Source organism: Lontra canadensis, unplaced genomic scaffold (genome assembly GCF_010015895.1).
Source record: "Lontra canadensis isolate GAN:19392208 unplaced genomic scaffold, GSC_riverotter_1.0 scaffold76, whole genome shotgun sequence".
Classification (NCBI taxonomy): Eukaryota; Metazoa; Chordata; class Mammalia; order Carnivora; family Mustelidae; genus Lontra; species Lontra canadensis.
In genome coordinates, this window is record NW_022631070.1 from 9,453,974 (window position 1) to 9,470,830 (window position 16,857).

General features: G+C 57.9%; 1 protein-coding gene across 1 annotated transcript in view; it reads left to right on the plus strand.

Moving 5' to 3' along the window:
* ADARB2 (adenosine deaminase RNA specific B2 (inactive)) overlaps positions 1 to 16,857 on the plus strand; it is a 356,683-nt gene that overhangs the window by 326,864 nt on the left and 12,962 nt on the right. Inside the window, exons 7-8 of the mRNA XM_032881678.1 lie at positions 1,616 to 1,784; positions 14,558 to 14,739. Coding sequence (XP_032737569.1) covers positions 1,616 to 1,784; positions 14,558 to 14,739 — 351 coding nt within the window. The remainder of the gene's footprint in view (positions 1 to 1,615; positions 1,785 to 14,557; positions 14,740 to 16,857) is intronic.

Consider the following 16,857-nt stretch of genomic DNA (forward strand, 5'->3'; position numbering starts at 1 on the left):
CACCATCATCACCATCACCATCACCACCATCATCACCATCACCATCACCACCATCATCACCATCATCATCACCATCACCACTATCATCACCACCATCACCACCACCATCACCCCCATCATCATCATCATTATTGTAACCACTGTCTTCTTGACCACCCTCATCATCACCACCACTGTCATTGTCATCATCTGACTCCTAGTACCATTTGAAGCTACAGAGATCTGCACTCTCACCATCACCATCATGGAGCATCTGTGGCTATGTAGACCCAGGCTCAGTCTCTCAGTTCTTCTGTCTGTGGTTGACTCATAGATCACCCAAAACTGGATCTCATCAAGCACCTGATTGGTGAGGATCAAAAAGCAACCTGAACCCTTTTAAAAGTTTACTTCCTGCAAGGAGTACAGCGATCTTTCTCCCTAAGACATAGACTTTTGAAACTATGGAAATCTCGTTAAAAAACTTCAGTTCCTAGAAACAGAAAATATCCTGTCAATTATTTTGAGATCTATAAAAGAAGATACACATATAAATCCACATGTTATTATTTGATGCCTCAGTAAGGATAAATAAGGCAGAAATCCTATTTCCACAACTTCAAAACTAATATTGAAACTTTGTAAAAAAAGTATCTTTAATATCCATCCACGTCAGCATACATATGTAAATGTTGGAATCACTATACTAAACATCATTTGTATGCAAATCACTTAACCACTTCCATATTCCAGTATAATCCAGGCTTAACGTACAGAACTTTTTAAAGAAAGAGAGAATCAAGACAATCTTCCCTTTGTTCATGCTATTTCTCCAAATAACTGTGGGGTGTGGGGTGCACAGTGTGTGTGTGTCTATGTGCACGTGTGTGTGTGTGTACACACGCATGCTAGGGGGCTCTGGGAAGGAAAGCAGAACAGGGGATGAGGGCATGAAGGGCCCACAGGGACCAGTTCATAGGCTCCATCTCGTCGTTTGTCCTACAGACCCTGGGTGAGCGCGGACGCCCTGCTGAGTGTGCCTGTCTGAGCTCATCCGTCCCCACGGCCCAGGACACAGGCACCAGTATTAGCCTGAGTTTAGGATTGCATCGCAGCGGTCATGAGCAACCTCTCTGAGGTTACGCAGCTAGAAAACAATGCAGCCAGGATGAAAACCTCTCCTGGGTCTACAGAGCACAGCCCTCGCGCCAGATCCCACCACGGCCTTTCCAGGTGGTGCGAGAACGATCTTTAGATGGCTGGGAGAGGGGCAGAGAGCAGCATCTCACAGCACACGGACGGCAGGGCGCTCGCATCTCAGTGTCCCCGAATACAGTGTGCAGCGCAGACGTGCTCGCTCACTGGGCCGTCGGAGCGCTCGGGCCTCTGGAGCACAGAGCCTCCGACACTGACGGCCCCGGGGCCTTTAGGGGAAGTCGGGGCTGGTCTAGAGGGGGCGCTCTGGAGCACAGCTCTACACCAGCCCCCACCCTCCACGGGGCACTCATCTGTGCCTCCCCAGCCCGATGGTTGTCCCGTGCAGGTGTCTGTGGGGACCGGCCCCGCCCCCGCACGGCTGCAGGCAGGGACTCCCAGTCTCCGCACCAACAGGCTCACGGCCTCCTCTGTCTCCCAGTGAACAGCAGCAAGCACGTGGTCAGGAAGCTCCGCGGGCACCTGCGCACCAAGATCGAGTCTGGGGAAGGGACCGTCCCCGTCCGGGGCCCCAGCGCGGTACAGACGTGGGACGGCGTCCTGCTGGGTGAGCAGCTCGTCACCATGTCCTGCACGGACAAGATCGCCAGGTAATGGCCCCTTGCTCACCCTTCTGCCCGGTGGCTGCGGTCTGGCGGGGCTGAGTGAGGGCAGAATGGAGAAGCCATCTGTGGGGGTGGGGAGGGGTGTCCTAGGTCACAGGCCATGCTCCTGGCTTCAAGTGCTCCACTGAGCACAGGCGAGCTGCCCCCAGCTGCCGCCGCCGGCAAACACTCATATGGAAGAGCCTCGGTCCACGTCGGCTGTCCCGCTGCACCAGCCTGGCCCCCTGGTCCGTCGGGAGCCACACGGTGCTTTCAGGCCCACCGTCGCTGAGCACCGCCCCGGGGGCCGCCTGCGTCCTGGGACAGCTTTCCGACCGTGGGGCGCCCTGTCGGGCAGGCCTCTTCCTGTTCCCTAAGGACTGACAGGAAACGCATCCTCTGTACTGCCGCTGGCTGGAAGTCCTCCCCATGCCGTAAGAGAATCTCTTCTTAGAAGGAACCTCAAAAGCCCCCCTTTGAAGGGTCTTGGTGGGGAGCCAGCAGGAGGACAAGGGGTTTGCTAAAGGGCACGCAGGGAGGGGCCCCCTTGCTCGCATCCCCACCACCACCCCCTTCCCATGCTCTCCCACACACGCCAGCCACACGGCGGAGCGTTTCTGTCACGGAGGTTTGGAAGCCGTCCAAGCCCCTGGTGAGCAGGACTCTGCCCCCACAGAGCTGGGTGTGGCCAGCCAGAGCACCAGGCTGGTGGTGGAAAGCCTTGCTGAGAGTGACCCTCAGATCCACGGATTAATGTGTAATCCATGAACTAGAACACTGTGGTCTCGGGGCAAGCCCCACCCCACCCTGACTTTCAGCCACATGGCTGCCCCCAAGACCTTCGGCCTGGGAGGGCTTGGGGCTGGAACCCACAGGACTGAGGAGGCAAGAGGCCAAGGTTAAGGGGTGGGGGGACACTGAGGCTCAGGAAGGGTCAGAGTCCCCATCCAGGGGACAGACTTGGAGGCCGGGTGGGGTGTCCCCAGGGGGCCAGGGAAGGTGCACCCTCCCAGGCTTGGTTCCCCGGCACATGGACTCCCGTGAGGTGGGACTGTGTGTTCACCGCAAACGGCGCCTCACGTGAGGCTGGGCACACCCCCGCCGCCCCGAACTTTGCCCCCAGGCCTTGAGCACGGGCGGGATGCAGGTTTTCTCCCTGGGAGGCCCAGCATGGGGCTGGCAGGGGCAGGCAGGTGAGGCCAGGCAGAGCAAGGGGCGGCCACCGCAGGCCCTGCACACGGGGTCCCTGCCTCCCCAGATGTGCCGGGCTCAGGGACAAACCGAGCTCTCCGGGGACTCAGCCAATGGCTGCAGGAGGAATGGAGCCATTTACTTCCCAGCTGCAGCTCTGCTCTGGGCCCGCAGAGGCAACAGACAGTCTAATGACAATAAATCAAGCCACCGATTTCTGCATCAAAAGGGAAAGGCCCGGATTCGTCAAGCAGTTCATCTTTCAGAAGAAAATGTATTCCTCCTGGTTAATATTCTCATCTATTCATGAAGCAGGAAAAAGGGGGTAATTTTCACCTAACGGAAATTCTCTCGCTGCCCGGAGATCACATCGGGTTTCTAAATTAACTCTCTGAGTCCCTAGAAAAAAAGTGAATTAATGCCGCAGCCCTGAGACTTCACCGTCTGTGGGATCCCACACGTCGACCGGAGGCCAGTTAAATGTGTGAGAAGCCCCGCGCGACACTGGCCGCGGCCGGGTGTGCTCCCAAGTCAGGCTCTGCCCTTTCTCATCAAACCTCCCGGAGGAACAAATGGCCAGCTGGCATCTCGCCAGGGGCTTCAGACACTGTCCTGGCTTGAGAATGATTCTAGACCGCCTCTGAGGAAGATGCTCATGTCTGGGGACGGCGATGGCCCTGGGCAGGCCAGAAGGACAGCGCTCTCTCCCTGAACCGACCCAGGAGGTGAAGGACTGCAGCCCCACGGGAAGCCTCTCTCCATGCGCTGAGCTCCAGTCCGCACGTGTGGTAGCAAGGCCCTCCTCAGTCACCCCTCCAAGCCCTCACCCACAGTCCTCCTGCCCCCATCCCCATCTTCTCTCTGAGCACACGGACGTGGGAGTCACGTCCCTCCTCCCACGAGGACCCCCTCAGCTCTCCAATCTGCGCACGGCTGCTCGAGCCAACTCAGCCCACGAGAGCCGACGGTCATCAGGCAATTTTGAAAGCAGACTGGTAAACACAGTTGTCCTTAAGAGTCAAATAACAAAAACTTTCAACTAAAAAAAGTTATATTAAAAACAGGCAAAAAATACTCAAAACTCAACCCTTCCTAATCATGTTACTCCCACGTTTCCTCATTTCGCACGCACGGCGTCCGCATGAGGGAGGTGCGCAAAATGCCCGCCCACCGCGGGTCCAGCCCCAAACCCGGGTCAGGGCTTCACGCCAGTCACGTGAAACCGGCCACAGCAGTGGTGTTTACACCCCGGAAATCGGCAGAGGTTGCAAATCGGTGCCCTGTTTTTGGCGGGAGGAGCTGGCTGTTACCCACACCCGTCAGAGTCGCATGTTTCAAGTCACAGAGACTCGAAGTAACGTGCGTGTCATCTCCCTCGGGACGAAGTGAGCACACGAAGGTAGGAACCCAAACAGGCATGTGTGTGAAGGCAGGAGACGCACAGACAAGGCTCATCCCACGCAAGAGGCCACTACCCGTCATGGCCATGTCCCACCAGTCCCCACCTGTCCCCACCCCCACTGCAACAAGGACAGCTGCTCGCATCCGACCCCACCCATGCCTCCCGCCTTCCATGGAGCCTCCAGCTTCATCCCCTCCTGTTCCTGCAGCTACTGGCCTGAAACCGGCCACGCGGTCATCACACGCTCGTCCTTCTCCCCTTACAGAGCAAACCCCAAAACCCAGCTCCCTTGCCCCGGTGATTACTCACTTGCTCTCTAACCCAGATTTCCGGGGGGACTATCGGTGCTCACCCCCAACCACTGCCAAGGGCGTCTGGCTTCCACCGGCCCTGCTCAGGAGAGCTCGTCCCCACGGAATCCGACAGGTCACTCGTGGGTCCCCTGGGGCTGCCTTCCCCCACCCAAAGCCAGAGCGCCACATCACAGCGGTGCTGGCAGGAGAAACAGACAGGTGGACGGGGGACAGAGACCCCCCAGCATCTGTGCGGGATCATTTGTGAAGGAGACGGGGAGCAGGTGACCAGTGCCGGCAACAGCTGCTGAGGACAGTTGTCCGCAAATATCCAGAAACTCTCGTCAGTCACTGCAGAAAACCACCAGGGAGATGGGGGCTTCTCGGACGCGCCGACGTCCCTCTAATGAGGCCCCACACCCTCGGCTCCTGGGCCCCCCACGCAGCACGCACGGGTGCGTCCCATCGGCGAGCAGGGAATGCTGCGCAGCTGGAAACCCCTGTGCCCGGCGCGGCCACGGCGTCCCGCATGGGCAGCACAGCACAAGGGGCCCTGTGGGACCCCGAACCTGGAGGCCTGCCCCCCTCCCTAGCCCCAGAGATGGCTCAGCAGACGCAGGGACGCAGCCTCTGTGGGCCTCAGTCTGCGCCGCCCGCAAACTGCAGGGTTTACTCTCAGGACAGACACGCTTCCCCGGGGACCGGCCGAGGCTCTTAGCCCAGGTGCTGCTGGGACCAGCGAGTCACATCCACGTGGTGACAGAGAACGTTCTGCAGGACAGGGGCGGGTCTGGGGGTCACTGACCTCGCCACGTAGTGCAGGTGCGTTTACTTGGAGGGAGACGAGAGAGTAAACTTGTATCTCTAATCAAGGAAGAGAAGTGCACCCACGAGGCCCATCTGTACTCCTCTTTGCAAAGCCCCCACATCCATGAATCATGAAGGGAGCGGGCTCTACCCAAAGACCTGAACCAGCACAGCTGCTTACTTCCCTCCAAGATCCAAGGCAACACACAGGTGTCCCGTTTTGGATCAAAGACACCCTCGCGACATGAAGTAGAGCGCACAGACGTTCTGAGCGCGACTTCCTGAGTCACAACGGGTACCGTGTCACACCGTCGGTGGCGAGATGGTGCAAAGGCAGGTTAACAGCAAAACATGGGACAGAAGGTTTCAAGTTTTTACCGTGGTTTACAGCGGCCGTAGAACACCGTGAACACACGTCCCGGATGCCGGCCGTCGGAGCGCGTCTCGACCTTCCTTCCTGTCCCGCCAGTTGCTCTTCTCAGCCCTCCGGCTCGGCTTCTGGCTTCCCCCGAGGCCCCGCAGCGGCAGGGGCCCGTCCGTGGGAATGGGGAGTGGGGCGACAGACCGCACCCCTGGCCGCCCCGGTCTCCGCTGGAGACGAGAGCCTCGCTGCAGAGGAAGCTCCATCCCCTCAACACCAGCAGCACAGGGCTGGTCCACGAGGCCCTTCCGTTTCCCTGGGAAGCAGGCAGGAAAGGCAGTGGTCTCACCACCAGAGGGAGGCTGCAGTCCTCTCTATGCACAGGCAACCCTCCTCTCCCACGAGGAGGACTGGGGGCTGTCACCCCGCCTGGCCCCCAGCCCCCTGGACCACCACCTCGGTGGCCCCCTCTGGGATCCGAGGCTCTGCGACAGGACGTGCTCAGCGCGGGGCGGGCCCCTCCCACATCACCTTGAGACCGCCACCTGCCTCCGTGCACAACCCGTGTGCACTCCCTGGGCCCTCCCGGAACTTCTGGAGCACCTGCCGGGCTTGGGCGACGCCCACGGACACAGCCACTCTGAGACATGAAGAGGCCATCCAGAAGAAACGGACCTAAGTCCTGTGCCCCGTGGAAGGACTGTGAGGGCCCCACAGTCAGGAGGGTGGAGCTCTCGTGGCCTGGGGCAGTGCAGGGTGGCCCCGGGCACACTGGGAGAGTGACAGAAACCGAAGACTCTGGGTGGCTGCTATGAGCCGGACCCAGGACACGGAGAGCACAGACAGAGGCCCCAGCCACAGGTGCAGGCCCGGCTTCTCTAAGTCGAGGGGACTGTCCAAGGTGAAAAGGGCAGCTGTGGGCATGGTGACGTCATTGTCATTAAACTCCTGTCGAAGGTGTGGGACTGCAGCTGGAGAAGCCTGTGCGCCGGGGCGTGCTGCACAAGTCAGCACAGCGAACCAAGCCCGCGTTCTTGAAGGCTTCGCTCAGAGCACGCGGGCCCCCGACTGCCTGACAGAGGTCATGCTTGGCTCCATTTGAAAGTAACGCCTGGGGCGTCTTGTGCAGTGGGAGGTGAGAGGCCCCAGAGCCGGAGAGCCGAGCAGTGCAGACCCAGGCATCCTGGGTCACGCGAGAGCTATCTGCTGTCCCGTGCTTGGGGAAAGACACCCTAGGGCCTCAGAATGGGGAGGCCCTAAATTTTTCCCCCTAAAAATAATCCTGACCCTGAACATAGCACAAAAGAAAATCTGGTGTCTTTTGTTAGGAACACAGTTGTCAATCACCATGGAAATTCTTGGGTCGTCAGAGTCTTCTGAAAGTGAAACCATTTCTCTGTAGACTCTGTACAAATGGCAGAAATGCTGTCTCAAAGATAAAAGTCAGTCCCAGGGCTCCAGTCGGGGACAGTCAGTCCCTCGCAGGTGAACTGGCCTTGCAGGAAAACCAAACCAACCGCAAAGCTCCCCACGGTGGGCGCCCCGCGATGCCCTGACGCTGGGGGTCTGCCACCTGCAGACGAAGGGCCACTGAGTGGGACCAGGACACAAGCGTCACGCCCGACAGCCAAAGCAGAGCTCAGAGAGCGGCTCCCCATTACAGAGTCAAATGCAGAGAGGAGACACGAGGAAAAGGGGGAAAGTAGAAGAGAGACACGTAACGTAGCAATACTCCGGCGGGGACAGACAGCAGCAGCCAGTGTCCGCTCCGCCCGAACTCGGCCATCAGGGCCGCCGCACTGGCCATCCCCTCGGCAGGTGGGGCACAGCGCGGCGCCCTCAGGGTCCGTGGAGCTCCAGCCTCGGGGTGGTCCCTGGGCACGGCTCCCTGTTCCCAGGGATCCGGGACGCTCCCGCTGATGGCTATGGGGAATGATGGAGCCCATGACGTCCTCACACGAAGGCTTCGCACCCAGACACACTCCCCTCCGAGGGTCACAGAGCCCACCCACGGTAGAGGGTCACCAGTAGGTGCTCGCAGATGAGACAGGGTGGGACCTCCCGATGGGCCACAGCAGATACCACAGGTTGAACAGTGGCCCCTGAAACAGTAAGTCCACGTCCTCACAGCCAGAACCTGTGGAAGTGCCCTCAGGTGTCGGCACTCAGCAAGCAGGAGGGGCGATTCTGGTGGGCTCTGGATTCAGCCCATGGGTCCTTATAAGCGGGACCCAGGGACAAGGAGGTGACGTGCCTACAAGCCACAGAACAGCAGGGCGGCCAGCAGCACCCGCCAACAAGGATCAGAGAAAGGCCTGGTCCAGCTTCCCCAGAGCCCCGCACACACCTGGACCTCACACCGGGGCCTCTGGGGCTGAGAGAGAATCCGTGGCTGTCGTTTCCAGCCCCCACGTGGTGTGCGCCGCCACGACCCCGGGAGACCAGACCCCCAGAGGTGGGAGGTGGTGCTCGCTTAGCCCAACTCATGTGGTCTTTGGAACATCACGCAACGAGACCAAGTCACAGTAAAGTCAGTTCCCACAACACAACCACCCATTCCCCGGTGAGGACAGCGTCACGACAGAGAGGAAGCCGCTTCCCGGCCACCACGCGGCCGACCTTCCGCAGCGCAGACTAGGAGGGTAACTGCGCACCCGAGAGCACCCGACTCCTCTTCCAAGCGATGGCAGAGCGCCGGTGCCGCGGCTCTGCGAGAGCGTGCAGAGGGGATGGCTGACGGCACTGTCGTGGGCGCCTTCCCAAATGCGCGCTCTGCTTCTCCCGCCGCGGACGCCCACCCTGCGCTCTCCTACGCGCACGCCGCCTCCTGCAAGGAGGGGAACCAAAGCAGGGCGCTCCGCCTCCGCACGCAAGATTCAAATCTGAGCGGCACATAAAAGTGTAAATCTTCTGGAACTAATGTTCCTTTAGATATGGTTTCTAATTTTAAGTACCTGAGCTTGATTATTGATCGCAAAGTGTCTTTAAATGAACAGATTAAAACTTTCTCCATAAAAATGAACTGTAAAAAACTATAGCTGTTCTCCGGGGAGGAGAGCACTGTCTGACTTCTAAACTCGGATTTCAGACGGTGAAGAGTGACTTCCTCCTTCTGACCGCAGCCGTGGGCGGCGCCTCTCAGCTCCCCGCCAGCAGCCCCCTGCCCCCGATCTGCTGGTGGTCGTCCTCTGCTGGAATGTTCCCCGCTGCACGGAAATCAAGCGGCAGTGCTGCTCATCTTTCCATTCTGGAGATACAGGTCCTTTTAAAAGACGTCCTCTCAAACACCCCGCCCCAGGATGCTCCGTTCAACAGTCCGGCTACGCTTCCGGCACCAAAGACTTGGTGGCAGTCTGCCCACACCCAGTCTTACAGAAGCTCCAGCGGTAACTTCAGGAACACGCTCCCAGTACAAACCCCGCGTATCTGGCGCCTCATCTCTTGTACCTAAAGCAACACGGATCTGAATGGCTCCACGCCGCCCCACCCCGGACTCTGCAAACGCCTGGGAAGCTCGGTTTCTGCAAAACCATCTGGAAATCTGGTTGGCTCCACAGGAGACCTTGGTCCAAGGAAAGCAAAGGGGTCGGTGAAGCGGCCACGTGAGTCAAGGCCACAGACATGTCATGCACGGTAGTGTCAGCAGGACGTGGCAGGGGTCCTGATGACGGGGCTGAGGGGAAGGAGACCGTGTCTGGGGACTTGAGCAGGGACAGCCTGGAGCGCAGGTCTGAGCAGAAGTACCTTGTGGCGCCGACACGGTAGCCAGAGCTTTACCTTCCGGCTCCATCTGCACAAAAGGAACAAAAGGCACTCTCTGGAGTAAGATGGTCACACTTGTCCTCCAGGAACCAGGGGTCAAATACAGCCCCTCTCAGGAGGGCCATGGGGCCCAGAGCTCTGAGAGCCAGCCAGAGCCTGGAGCTGGTGATGGGGATGCCGCCCCCCCCAGCTCAATCAGCACCGGGAACCCCACGCACCCTAGAAACGGTGGCCCCCACACGCAGGACGCGCACGCGCTGGCACGGAGAACGGAGAGACACAGTCAGAAGAACCGAGTCACCATGCTGCTCTTGGTCTGGCGAGACTGTTGGCGCTGTCAGTCTGTCGGGCAGCTGCAGACAGAAATGTTGGGTCAAGACAGGACACGGCCCAGGTAGGTTTCTGCAAACAGAGATGAGACGCTGTGTTAAGCAGAAACAATTTCTTTCAGCTAAAAATAACTGGCAATGGGATGGGCCACTTATGCACGAATGTTGCATGATTGCCCGCCTCGGTCAACGGGTGGGAGAGGAAGGTTTTTGACTGGGGACTGGGGGGCAGGTACCGATGCCCAGACTGGGAGGGAGTAAGTCCTCTCCTGCAGACTTTGAAATGACTGAGAAGCAGACACTACCATTATGACCATACACTCGGCACAGGACCCAGCATTCTAAGCGTAGCAGCCGGAGAACACCCTGGAAGGCTCGTTGAAGCTCACTCTGCCAGCCCTGAGCTTCTGAGTCCGTCGGTCTGAGGTGGGGCCCAGAGTGTGCATTTCTCTCAAGTCCCCGGTGACGCAGATACAGCCGGTCCGGACCCCACACTTCGAGGACAGCTGCTGTAGGCTGTCGTCCAGCGTAGCAAGCAAAGCGGTCACAGGAATGCAGCTCACTGAAGTGACACCTGGGATGTGCCCTGAGCTTTTGACTCCAGCGTCTGTGCCGACCGCCTGGCCGCAGAAGGGTCTCGGCCTGTCTTGCATCAGAATCACTGCGGCATCGGGCACTGGCAAGGCAATGCCTGGTCTGCACCCCGGCCCCATGATGTCCGAGTATTGGGGCACCTGGCACCAAGAGAGTCTCAGAGTCCCCGACATGAGCCCAACGTGCACCAAAGCCGGAAACTACTCCTGTCTGCAGCACTGCGGTCATTCCAGTGGAACAGGGAGCGCTGGGTCTCCGTCATGCCTCCTGCCCCAACCTGGACTTCACGGGTGGAGCAAAGTCTGGGGATTCTTCCCAGCCGGGTGTAGCTATACGCTCAGATGACGGGCAAGCTGTCCTAAGGATGAGGAAAAAGGCGAAGCAAGCACGTAACCCCACCCCCACTTCACGGAGATGTGACTGACACGGTATTACGGGAGTTTAAGGCGTAGAAAGTGCCGTTGATGCGTTCACACACGGGGACACAGTCGCCACCAAAGCTTTAGCTAACACGCCAGCACGTCGGTTACCACTTCCTTTTTGTGGCGAGAACCTTCGAGATCTACTCTTCGTAATTTTCAAGTATATAATTGATCCGTGCTATAATTCGATCCCCAAACTAATTTATCTTATAACTGAAAGTTCGTGCGCTTTAACCAACATCTCCCTCTTTTCCCCCACGCCCTTCAGCCCCTGGTAACCACCACTTTACTCTGTTTCTGTGAGTTCGGCTTTTCTGAATTTCACGTAGACGTGAGATCGTGCAGTATCTGTCTTTCTGTCCGACTCATTCACTTAGGACAATTCCTTCAAGATTCATCCAAGCTACCACTCTTACATTCACGTCTTTAATCCGTCTGGCGTTTGTTTGGGGTGTGGTGGGAGGAAGAGGTCCAGCCTCATTCCGCCGCCGGGGTCCGGCCGGTTTTCCCAGCACTGCGTACTGACGAGACCGCCTCTGCCCTCTGCCCGGTGAGTGCTCTCAGATCCCCCGCTGGGGACTATTGCCGGGCTCTGTTCCATTCCGTTGATCGACGTTTCTGTCTCACGCCAAGTAAGCATCTGTTCTGATCGTACCTGAAGACGGTGCCGTAGACGTTCCTGTAATTTAGGGGAGTTACACCACCCTGGAGGGCCACAGCAAGAGGTGCAGGAACAGGCAAGAACCCCGACTGTCCGAAACACGTGACGGGAACCCCGGTCCCCTGTCTTATGGGCCAGGGCGCAGGTGGTGACCCTCGGGGGTAGGGCTCATCCCTATGACTGTCCCCGCTGAGTCTTAGAAGACAAGATCCAAACTGCACAGTTAGAGGACGGCAGCTCTTCTCTCCATCGCCTGCGCGTCTCTGGTATTTCTGTGATGGACAAACAGATGGAAATACATTTATTGTGGATTATCTATATAGAAAATCAGACATGGGATTTTTTTTTCTCTGTCAACACTGCAGAAATGTCCGCCGTTTGAACAAAAGGCGCAGTATTTTCTTCAATCCGGAACACTGAGGAGTCCCTTTTATGTTTAGGAAGACATTTGGTTTTACCGATCACGTTAGTGGAGTGAGTTCAAACTCCCGCAGCAGGGCGAGGAGGAGGCAGACTTTCTCTTTATTTTAAAGGTTATCAAGACAAAGCCAGATATGGAAGTTACTTGTTTTTAGACAATCCCGCAGAATCAGAACCATCCCTATTACGCTCCCGACATTCTGCTCAAAGCCAGTACCCGATGGTCTACAGGACGGCACTGTCTCTCCCGGGAAACCTCATTTTACTGCTCAACACTTGCCGTGATTCAGGCAAGTGCTTTGTTATCGATGGGGGACATGTCCATTTCTCTGCTTTGAATCCACGTTTCTCTCGTAATCGGAGCTGGGACACACGTGGGCTGCCTGCACCGCGGAACCCTCGGCCACCGCCGGTAGCCTAGCATCGTGCCTGCGGACTGACTGTGTAGCCCACTGTCTCTGCAGGAGCCCGTGTTCAGCCACACGTGCAAACACAAGAAAGCCTCTGCGGGGCTTGGGAACAAAGTGTAAAGACCGAAACCTCGCACGGCCAAAGAGACCTCCTGCTAACCTTGCTCCTCCTCTTCTTGATACCTTCCCGCTTCTGCAAATCCACAAAGGAGGAATCCAAAACACTAGCTGAAGTGACTTTGTTGGATTCTCCTCACTTTGCCGGCACTGCCTGCAAACACTGGTCTCAGACTTAAGGGAAGGATCCAATCTCTCGGTCACTGCTCAGAAACACCGGTGCTCCTTCCACGGAAAGCGGGCATAGCAAAAACAAAACAAAACAAAAAATAAACAAACAAACCAAAAAAACCTCCTATCCAGGAATTTGCTGAAATTCTGTACTTTATCCATGAGAAGTGAGGGACAGGCAGCCTCCCCACCGCACAGGTTGGCCTGTCAGAGTGGGAGTCTGGGCAGCGGCGTGTCACCAAGTGATGGGTCCCACGATCAGTGAGGAGATCTCGTGTTGCTTTCGGAAAGTCCGCTCCTCCAAAACTCACGGACACCCGCTATGGTGAAAACGCACACGCTCGTGTGTGTCTGTGTGTGTGTGCACGTGTGCACACGTGCATGTGTGTGTGAAGAGCCATTTCAGTCCTTCTGAAAAAAAGGATGTGACTTACAGAAATGACCACAATTATTTTTTAAGTGAAGTTATGCAAATCTGATAGACTAAAGTAAATGTTTCATAAAACCAATGACTATTCAAATGGTAGGACTAAATTGTTTGTATATAAATATTACCTTTTATATTCCATTGGAGTTTTATGTAGATGAACACATTACTTTAATGACCTGCGTTCGTGGAGAGAGTGGAGACTCACTCTCCCGGTCCTCGCCCGCCAGATGGCTGCCTTTTCTTGCATGAGATTAAAACATGGCTCTCGTTCACCACAATGCTTTGGAGGCAAATTAATATCACCGGCTAAATTGCTTGTGTTTTCGGAATAAAATTTAAAGAGAACTTTTTAAAGCAATTGGTGTCACAAGTTCCGGGAGCAGATTGCTCTCCAGGTAGGGCATGCTGGTTTTAACCGTTCGGTAATTAATGGAAAAGATTCCGCGTTAATTGACTGCTTCGGGAAAGGGAAATATAATGACTCCTTATTAATCAAGAAAAGAAATGTACGGCATGGAGGCACCACAATAATTGCTCTAACAGCGGAGAAATGTTAATTAATGAAAAGAACGATGATGTAAGAAATGAGCTGCATAGTGTTTGCCGCTGGTGGAGGCTGGGTTTTAGACACGTTATTTACAGCGGAAACCACGAAATGCTGCCTCAAACAGATGCGTGTGACCTTGTACTACCCAAGTTTAGGGGGAAAAATCTCAAAATGCTGCTGTCATCTTTGCTTGCAGAAGCAAGAGCGCTTGCCCAGGGCGGCATTTATCTCGGAGAAGGACGGCCTTGTCCTTCATGTCTGCTCTGGGTCGAAAATCAACATCCTCCTCAGGGCAAAACACGGCCGTTTACTAATGTCACGTAGCGACACAACAGGTCCTTCTGACTGCTGAGGACAAAAGGAGAAGAAGCTATTTTGCCCAAAACTGAAATAAACAAACTCCATTTCTGATGTCCGCCCGCTAACTTCACGAAAAATTCAGATTCGCTTTGGAGACAGAGTGTCTTTTTTTTTTTTAAGTTTCGAGTCGCTGAGAGGACGTAGGGCTTCCCCGTCCTCTAACAACTCGCATCGTCCGTCAAAGTCAGAGCCCCGCCAGCCGCGTGCGTGGCCGAGAGCGGCCCAGGCCACTCCACTGGGTCGGGCACGGCCACAGGACCTCCGGCCTCAGCCTGTCCGAGGGGGCGCCAGGGCCATGCGGGGGACAGGCTGGTGGTGGTCAGGGGCAGGCGGCGGGGGGGGGGGGGGGGGGGGGGGGGGCGCTGGGGGGGGGGGGGGGGCCGGGGGGGGGGGGGGGGGGCGGGCAGCGGTGGCGGGGGGGTGGCGTCACTCGGCCCGCCCCGCAGGTGGGGAAGGAGGGGCCCCGCCCGCCCCGGCCCGCGCTGACGCCCTCTCCCTGCAGGTGGAACGTGCTGGGCCTGCAGGGCGCGCTGCTCTGCCACTTCATCGAGCCCGTGTACCTGCACAGCATCATCGTGGGCAGTCTGCGCCACACGGGCCACCTCTCCCGCGTCATGAGCCACCGCACCGAGGACGTCGGCCAGCTGCCCACCTCCTACCGGCACAACCGGCCCCTCCTCAGCGGTAAGAAAACCCTGTCCCTGTAGACACGGGACTCGTGCCCGCCCGCCGGCCGGCCCTACATGTCCTAACTCGGGCCGCTGTTACCGGGTCGGCCACCAGCTACTTAGGATGTAGCGAGCAAAAGGACAGGAACGGAAGCCTCAAGGGGGGGCTGCCGTGCCTCCCGAACGGAGGACCGGGCACTGGGAGGGGGGAGCAGACTGGGACACACCCTCGACCACATCATGGTGTCATTGTCACGCGCGTATCCAGCAGGACGACTTACCCAACCGGCTCCGCTCACGGGAGGCGTCTGTGACGGAGGGCAGGGGGGTTGGAAGCGGGTGGTTGCAGGGCTCGCGGCCCCAGTGCCGTCCTCGCACGAGGCGTCCAGGAGGCACGTGTCAGGAGCAGCACGGACACGCGCAGGCACGAAGCCGGCCTGCTCGTAGCCTCCCGCACTGGCCATGTGCGCAGCACCAGACCTCCGGAGCCTCAGTATCCCCGCTGCCAGACGGGGACGGCCAACCCCCGGCCGCCTAGCACACAGCCGGTGTGAGGGTCGAGTCCCACGGCCAGCGAGCACGGTGGAGCCCACCGCGTCTGGACACTGACTCGGCGTTCCGGAGGGGAATGCGGATGGCGACAGCGGCTGTCCACGTCACAGAGGCTCTCCCGGTTCCCCCGAACGAGCCTCACCAGAGGCCGGAGGAAACAGCGCGTGCAGCAGGGATTGGAACTCGGCTCGAGGACGCAGCTACGCCGTCTCGACACACGGCGTCCCGTGGCCTGCAGCACCACGGACCGGGTGTCCACACCGTCACCCCCGGGCAACCACCCACGCAAATGACACCGGCTGAGGAGGGGCGGCGTCGGCGTCTGGACGGCGCGGGTCAGGCAAGCCGCCCCAGCTGAGGCGCTTGCGGCCCTGGGACTCCCACCGGCCCGTCAGCCGTCAGGAGCGGCGCAAACATTCACCTCAAATTCCAAGTCTGTACGACTACGTTCATTTCTGACGGTCGGTCATGTTGGGAATTCTGATAAAATATTACTCTGGCTCAGTTTCAACCTCTTCCATTTTTCTTTTTTTTTTTTTCTCAAAATGGCCAAGAATACTACTTTTTAAAAAGATTTTATTTACTTGAGAGACACAGTGAGAGAGAAGACAAGCAGGGGGAGCGGGAGGGGGGAAAGCAGGCTCTCCTCCGAGCAGGGAGCCCGACGCGGGGCTCAATCCCAGGACCCCGAGATCATGACCTGAGCCGACGGCAGACGCTTCACTGACTGACCCCCGGGTACCCCCAGCTCAGCAGCCAGCGCAAGCCTGGAGCGGACCCCAACATCCCAGCCGGTTCGTGCGGATGGATGTCCCCAGCTTGGGTCCCAACAGACCTCAGAGACCTTCTTCAGTCTCCACAGCAAACCCGCGGGGACCCCGTGTGCTCCGAGGAGGCGCCTGTCCCACGAGGGGCTGCTGCCGTCTGGCCTCCGGACCCCACGCACGCCTGCCTGGCCATCCCTTCCAGCAAAGCTGTTCCAAAGTCGTGTGTTCAACTGGGAACACGGGAACACAGATGAAAACAGGAATTCTGAATTACAAGGGGAAAGCAGTGAGTTTAGAATTTTTAAAAAAAAGCTCTGCTATAGGAATTCAGGTCACCTGAAGTCGTCAAGTGGCACAGCTAAAAGCAAAGCCCCCGGACCCCCGTGTGAACCCCCGCCCCCGCCTCAGGGGACACTCAGCCCTACCTACAGCCAGGACCACCTGACTGGACACTTAGGTCCACAGTGACAACACCGCTTTCGTCGCTGGAGAGAAGCAAACGACCCGAAGCCACGGCGTCCCCCCCCAAAACCGCACGCTCTCGGTGGCAGCGATTGCTCGGCCCGTGGTGGCCCTCAGACGCAGTCGTGCAGAGGCAGGAAGGAAACCGTCAGGGTCTTTCGCACACAAGGGAGAGAGCGTGATCGCGTGTAAGGACGGTAACGACGAGCACATTCACACACACCGTGAAATCTGTCTGGAGACTCCCACGAGGTCCGTTTGCAAAACCGCCTGAGAGGGTGCAGCCCGCATGCTCGCGGAACCAGCCCCGCCACCGAGCAGGGGCCCCGCTGGCTCCGGGGCCACAGGAAGCA